This window comes from Crocuta crocuta, unplaced genomic scaffold (assembly GCF_008692635.1).
Source record: "Crocuta crocuta isolate KB4526 unplaced genomic scaffold, BGI_CrCroc_1.0 scaffold457, whole genome shotgun sequence".
Lineage (NCBI taxonomy): Eukaryota > Metazoa > Chordata > Mammalia > Carnivora > Hyaenidae > Crocuta > Crocuta crocuta.
The window spans coordinates 4,038,817-4,046,934 of record NW_027531318.1 but is presented as its reverse complement, the minus strand read 5'-3'; the positions used below and the strand labels follow the sequence as shown (position 1 = coordinate 4,046,934).

The window sequence follows — 8,118 nt, the reverse complement described above, 5'->3', positions numbered from 1 at the left end:
ACAAGTGGAAATGGTAAAATATATGGAACCTCACTGTCTAATAAGAACTTTCTGCAATGAAGTAAATGTCCTAGATTTTTTTCTGTCTAAAATGGTGGCTACTATGCCAAATGACTTTTGAAGATTATTAAAATGGCTAGTCTGACTAAGGAACTGAATCTTTTAATTTTAATTTACAGTTAAGTTGTCATGTGGTTAGTAGTTAGCATACTGAACTGAACTGGCTTGAGTTTAGAGTCAAGAGCTCAAGTGATAAATAATAAAATCTGACTTGAGTAAAATCAGATCAGTCTAAAGGAAATTTGAGATGGTTTTATGATGGCTACCTTGGAATAAAGATTTATATTAGAGAATCCCTAATTGATGAACAGTATATCAATTTTATTGCATACATTAAACCTGTTGTGAACTTTTTAGCTGATGTATAAGCACTCACCAGTGTAAACTTTACTCACTGTAAACTTACATGGTTCTTCCTCCAATCATAAATAATTCCCCAGACAGATGTGTGTGTGTGGGTGGGTGAGTGAGATAGGGAAGCTCTCTTTTTAGAATTTCAATTATTGGTGAACAAAATCAATGCTCATTCTCTTCTATCCCTTATAAACTTTGGTCATAGCTTGTTTCATCTTTCCAGACTAGAAACCAAATGTTTTCAGTCTACCCACAATACAATTCTCTTATATCCATGATCATTCTGGATGCTTTTTCTGGAAACCTAAGAATTTTTTTCTTGAGATGGACAAACCAGAACTAAAAAAATAAATACATTCTAGCTACTTAAAACAATGGCTTGATACAAGGGTAAACCTTGCTTTTTAACTATCTTTTGGTTGGATATTTGGAGCCACAGAAGTACCATGGTATAGTGGGTTGAATGGTGGCCTCAAACGTTTATGTCCAAGTTCTAATCCTCAGAGCCTGTGAATATTATCTTATATGGCAAAAGATGTGATTAAATTGAGGATCTTGAAGGGTTTATCCAGGATTATGTGGGTGGGCTCCAGAAGCAACTGCACGTGTACTATAAAACAAAGACAGAGGGAGTTTTCAGACACACGGAGAGAGGCAATGTGAACACAGAGATGGACAGAGTTTGGACTGCTGCTGCCATGCACCAGTGAATGCCAGCCAGGCAGCCATCAGAAGCTGGAAGATGCAAAACAATGGATTCTCCTCAAAGAGCATCCAATGGCAGGGTCCTGCAGACAGTTTGATTTCAGCTCGGCAGAAATTTACTTTGGATTTCTGGTCTTCAGAATTATGGGAGAATAAATTTCTGTTGTTTTAAAGCCATCACTTGGTAATTTATGACCACAGCCACAGATTAACTAATATAGGTGGTCAGAAATAGTCTTCAGTAAAGACTAATGCTCTATAATGCTTATAGTCCTACATACTAGGACTTTTTGTTTCATATAACTACAAAAGTAGGGCAGATCATTCTCTAAGACTGGATTCTCTTTCAAAATGTATGGCTTACATCTGCCTATCTGAAACTGTGTGTGTTTGTGTGTGCCTAATTTGTCCAGAATATACCCTTGTGAGAAAATAAGGAATTGTCATTTGGTACTTCCAATGATGTTTTCCACAGATAATTTCCAAAGCTAGATGAAAGTTGTATTTTTAAAATCTCAAGATGACTCCATTAGACATTCTTCTCTAATACTGATTTTAATATCATGTTTAATTTTGCCTAGCCTGTTATTCAATGTATATCCTATGAAAATATCATTGCCTGGCAGTTAATAAATATTTGTTGAATCAATGTGCTATTTGTCTATTTCTCTATTGCTGCTTTTTTCGAACTTTCTAAAAACAGTAGAATCCTTCTAAAGAATTTATATTTCATAAAGAACATCAATATATAAAATAGATACAAGGAGATCTGCTCTTAGTGAGGAATGTGAAATCCTCTTTACCTGTCTATAACATATGGTATAGTAATATTTTAGGATATTATACATTGTTACAATATTCACAAAACTCCTAAATTTGGAGTCCAGAAGATGCTATTTACATAGTCCTTTTCAAGAAACAAAACTTATATCTAGGGCAAAGAGTCACAGATCAGGTTTTTTGGGCATCTGCTCATAAAACAGATTAAAGTAGAACAATACTAGGGGAACAGAATCAGCAGTACCAATTTCTTTAGGAGCCCAACAGGAGAAGAGGTTACTAAGAAATTATGTTAGAAATCTGTTTCCAGGCTTACTCACTAAGTAGGGGGAAGCAAATACCAACAGCTTTGGAATTTGGTAGATGGGTTCAAATCCTGGACTGGTACTCACTGTATAACTTTGAGGCAATCTCACCTATAAAATAGTGATAATCCTAGCATCTGTATAAAATTATTATTGTAAGGAATAAATGAGATAATTACTAGACATAGGATGTTACATTGTAAATACTCAATAAAGGATAGTTATTAGCTACACCTGCTGTCGAGGTTCCCTTGATGACCTATTTTTCTAACATCTTTGTGTTTGTTACTCTGTATTGTCCTTCATTTTTGGTTATTATAACGTTGGTAATGGAGTATATAGAAGACAGCAAAACATTGAGAGGCTGAAGATTCCATTTGGAATGAACTCCCGTATTTTAAAATGTAAATGATACAAATTAGTATTTTCTCTGCATCTCAGAGCTGGTATGCTAAAATGAGGGAGTGAATAAGTACCACATGGATGTTGATGATTACTAGTCGATCTGCCATGTATCTGCCCCATTCCAAGACTCATTTCAAATTCCTAACTGGGTATGTTTGATGAAGACTCGTTTTCTGGTTCCTCAATCCATTTCTAAATTTGCTTGTGAAGAGCAGGCATTCCTAAGAGACTCTGGAAGCCCAGGCCTCACTCTATCTGCTGGACTTTATTAAGAAATTTTAATTTGAATCCTAATTATTGAGTATATTTAAACCAGCAGTTTAATTTTAGTCACACTTATCAACCACCAGCACTGAAAGGCAGCTTTTTGTCTTCTTCCTTAAAGACTATGGAACAGAATAAAGACAAGTAGTACTTATACAAACTGGAAGTCTATGCCTTTGAGACAGGGAATTCTCTTCAAGGTAAGAATAACACTAAAACACTCCACCAGTGATAACTGTATTTATTATACCAATATTTAATCCACTCTCTTGGAGATCTCAATGACTCATGGCTTCAAACATCTTCTTATGAAGATGACTCTTAAAGTTTGATCTCCAGCCCAGACCTCTCCTCCAAATTCCAGATTTTGTATGTAACTGCATGTTTAACATCTCTATTTGGGTGTCTACTGGATCTCTAACAGCCCAAAACTGATCTTTCCTCAAACCCACTTCTTCCTCAGTGCTTTCCAACTGTGGCCAGTTGCTCAGGCTAAAATCTTGGGAGTCATCCTTAAATCTTCATTCTCTCAAGTACCTTACATCTATTCAAGGTGAACAAAAACTTACTGCGCTGACCTTTAAAAGGTAAAGAGAATCCAACTACTTCTCACTATTGACACAGAGCAGGGAATAGACTTGGGTCCCCTCAAACCTGTGAAATCCAGCATTCCTAGGCTGCCTTCATAAGGACAAAAAGAAAAAAAAAAGCTACAACTCTATACCTGTTGAGTAGACTATCTTGCAGGAATGTGGAGGGAGGATGCTCATTGAAAGAAGGAAGCTTACTACAAAGGCTGGTAAAAGACCAGACCAAACCAGTCTGTGCCAAGATGGGACCAGAGCGCTGACATTTCACCAACTTTCCCCCTCATTATAATACTAAGATCCACACTTAGGGGTGGAGATTTAACATATTAGACATGTGATGCATGAAGAAGCATGATCTTTAAGTGCAGAGGTGTTAATAGAACCCTGCCTCTACATGCTTACAGGTCACCCTTTCCCCACCCAAGTTGATCTTTAAAAGTCTCCCTAATCCCTTCTTGGGGAGTCAGCCTGAGGATTCTTTCCTTTGTGCTCTTTACCTTGTGCTTGAGCAGAAGTCCCTTTTAAAGCCTTGCCTAGAGCTCCCTTTTGGCCTCTTACTAATTTCTAATGCTTAGAGAACCCAAGGGCCCCTTACAGTATCACTACCATCCTTGTCACTATTCTCTCTGACTTGGATCATTGCAATTTGCTTCCTCACTGGGTTCCCCCTGCAGTATATTCTGACCGACAAAGCCAGGGGCACCTTTTCAGATCACATCACTTCTCTGCTTCCATCTCCTTTTCTCAAGCAGAGGAAAAGCCAAGTCCTTAAAATCACCTACAGGCCCTGAGCAGACTCCCCATTACTCCTCAACCTGCCCTACTCTCCGCTTTCCTGTTGCACAGCCACACTGCTGTCCCTTCCTTTAGCGAGGCAGGCTCGCTACTGCCACCACAGGTTCTTGGTACTTAACCTCTCTGCCTGGAATGCGCTCCCCCCAACTTCAAGTCTCTTATTAAATGGCAGCACGTCTGTGAGCCCTTCCTTGCCCGCCTGACTTGAAACTGAACCCTCCACCCTCCCCTAGCACTGCTTCTCCCCCTTCCTTGCATTAACTTTCCCCCTAATACTTATTATAATACAATTTAAATCTTACTTCTTTTGTTTTTATCCCTCAGTGAGATTACAAACTCCATGAGGAAAGGCATTTTTCCACTGTTCGAGGATCTAAGCATAGCGTTCATTCAATAATTGTTGAAATGAATGAAGTTAGAGTCATCACTCCCATTCCCAAGTCCCCCCTTTATGGAGTGATTCCAATTAAAGTCACACAGGAGTTCCTGGATTGAAAATAAAAGCAAGAGACCACTACACGTTAGTTTGTCAACATGTAATGCCCTGGGTTTATTTTGTGAGAATTCTATCACAATTTTTCCAGGTGGGATTAAAAACCTTAAGGATCATGTATGCCATTGGACTGGGCATTCAGACTTCGGTACTGACAAAGCACTGGTAGTAGTCTGTTAAGTACCATTCTCTTCACAGAAGAGAGGTCAAATATTTCCAAAGGAAGGCACCCGATATTTGTGGTTCTGGCCTTGCAGCCTTCTGGAGAATCTGAAAAGGAAAAAAGCTGGCTGGCTGTTTTTAGAAACTGGAATGATGATACACGTACAGCAATTACTGCATTCTTCTCCCTTATATCCTTTTTGTAAGAACAAGTAAAGAATGAAGTCTTTTCAACAATTCGACAATAAAAAAGTACAATTTTTTTTTGTGCTAAAAAAAGGGCAAGACAACATAAACTCCAGTTGTAAGGACTCCATTTGCATACTTGATTTAACACTTTTTGGTGTGGAAGGAAATGGGACTACTGGGCTGTTTGTAGAGCAGCAACATAACATTAGTGCTTTAAGTACCAGAAACTGCCCACAGCTTTGTGGGCAACTGGGGATGGGAAGATTCAAGAGACTTCATTTTTAGCTTGTTACTTGTCCTAATGATAGTAGACCAGGAAGATCCCCATTTAACAGTACATTCCCCATTTTTTAAAAACTGATGCCTTTTTTTTTTTTTTTTTTGTAAAATTCTGTATGTATGTCACCATTTTTTTCACATGATACACAGAAAACTCAGGGACCCAGAGGGGAACCAAGTTATGTTATACCATTTACAAAATACCAAGGAGTCCACAGCTACCTAACACATTTACTACAGCACAGGAACCAATGAAGGTACAGTGTACAAAAAACTGTAAACACGGCACAATAAATAGATAAAACAGCAGGTTCCGCACCATGCACATGATGTGATGACACTTCATCTCTATACAATCTCACATCTCACACTCTTTGTTGCAATTTATTTCCCTCCCACCCCCCACCCCAAGTGCAAAGCATCACAAATGAACATTTCTGTATTCAAGTAACATATATACAAGGGTATTACAAATATGCAGTACTGTACAGATAATTGCTGTATTCTTAATTTACAGATGTTGATTTTTTCCTATTAACAATAAGAAAAGAAAAATTGAAGCATGAGAGATGAGCATTGCTGTCAAGTCCCCACAGCTGCCACAGAAACGCATGTGCTGCATTCCATCATCCCTTGCATTCAAAATGCTACTGATGCATAGCACCTAATCAAGTCCCCAGGCTGCGGTTCCACTCCTGAGGAAGCTACGTCACCTCCATCGCTACTGTATTGTCTGCTATGTTGTTTAGTGCTGGCTTTTCTGATTCATGATTTTCCCTGTTGAAATAAAGTTTAATTAAATTACTTATCTGCAACAAATTTAACAAATCAAGACTATGTCCCCAATAAAAAATTATTAAGTATTTTTAATAATGGGAAGAAATGTGACTTTTTTGGGATAAGATACAAGTAGAGGAATATGAACCGTTATAGTTTTTTATCAGGAAAATACAACCATAAGTCAGGCCTCTTCTGTCCACCATAAATTCCATGGTCAACTGTATTACCAATAAAATTGCAGCAGCAGCCAAGCAACCCAGATGTTAGAAAACATAAAAATTCCCAAGTTTTAGTCTATAATTTCATTTTCCTCCTCTTTTAAAAAAGGAACAAATGTGACTGAGATGATCATGTCTGGACTTTAAGTCACTGTTCTGTATGTGCAGCTGAGTAGGAGAGCTACTAAGCTGGTAATTAGAAGACCAGGGTCACAGTTGTTTTAGCACCTGAATGTGCTTGTAGAAATCCGTTAACTTCTCTGGATCTCATTTCCCTCATTTTGAAAACCAAGGGACTAACATAAGTGATAGGTAAGTTTACCATACACTGCGAGTCATATGGTTATATAATTCTATAACAATGAAAACCATGTATTATATATTTAGGTAAGAAGAATTGATTGATTAGTTATGACCAGACCCACAAAAATAAGAAGAATGAATTTGAAAGGAGCAGACAGTAACTATCACTTAAACTGAGAAGCAGACGGGGATGCCTGTGTTTGGAAACTGAAGGCTACAGTCTGTTGCTACAAAGCCTGCTCTTCCCTCTTGGACCACTCTCGGCCAAGGAAGTCTACCTATCAGTCTGGCATCCAAGGCGTTCCAAAGTCTGCCCACTTCCTACCACTCCAACTTGAACGACTAACATTCCCAAACCTCTAGACAAATCAGTTTAGTTGTTAACCTCTGAACGCATTTGCATTTCTCCAACTCTGTCTCATCCTCTTCTCTGCCCAGACAAGATCAAATCTGATCTTATTTTGTAGAACTTTCCCAGAATACCCCTGGTGTGAAAAGACCACTTCTTATATTGAAATTATAGCCATAGTCTATACAATTAATCTGACAAGGCTATAATGCTTTGTGATACAAGAACAACTTTCACCTATTACTCACAATTAACAGTATTTAATTTTTACACTTTTATGCTTGTTTTCTAACTAAACTGAAAACCCCTGGTCTTTCTCTTTTTGTTTCCCTCATAGTACTTTGTAAATAGCAGGATTCTAATTACCATTAATATTTAAAACAAAAGAGAGCCTGAACAAAGATTCTAAACCATCTACTGAAACTCAAGATGACAAATTAACATAATGGTTTGAATAAAAGTTGACCTGGCACACTGTCAGCCTCTACATTATTTACATTATTAAGAGCAGCTTAGCATACAAGCCACAGTGCTTTCTATCAATTGTGTTTACACAAGAAGCTGTGGAAGAAAACAAACAGAAGAAACATTCTAAAGAGAACTCCCTCCATGTGAAGGTAGAAGAAAAACAAGAGCTTTAAAAGCTATTATTATACTACGGAAGTGATATTCAAAGCATATATGCAATATTCAGTATACCATTTAGATCAAATTGTCAACAGTATTGAATTATAACAATGATCTGTTTAGGTCTTGAATAAATCAGGAATTCTCATCTATATATATATTTTTAAGTTTATTTATTTTGAGGAGAGAGAAAGAGAGTGCGCACTGGGGAGGGGCAGAGAATTCCAAGCAAGCTCCGCACTGTCAGTGCAGAGCCCTATGCAGGGCTGGATCCCACAATCTCGAGATCATGACTTGGGCCAATATCAAGAGTTAGATGCTAAACCGACAGAGCCACCCAGATGCTCCTATACATTTTTAATGTATATAAGGAAAAGAGCAAAAAACACAAATAAGTAGAGAGCACTGCTAGAGGATTTAAGTTACAGCTACTATTTTTCAAACATTTTAGGCTTAAAAT

The 8,118-nt window shown here is 37.8% G+C and overlaps 1 protein-coding gene across 2 annotated transcripts in view; it reads right to left on the bottom strand.

Moving 5' to 3' along the window:
• Nucleotides 1–4,779: 4,779 nt before the first annotated feature.
• EPC1 (enhancer of polycomb 1) overlaps nt 4,780–8,118 on the bottom strand; it is a 68,435-nt gene continuing 65,096 nt past the window's right edge. For both annotated transcript variants that reach the window (XM_077771719.1, XM_077771720.1), the window contains one exon: nt 4,780–6,158. In XM_077771719.1, the coding sequence (XP_077627845.1) occupies nt 6,086–6,158 (73 nt within the window). In that variant the 3' untranslated portion in view covers nt 4,780–6,085. The remainder of the gene's footprint in view (nt 6,159–8,118) is intronic.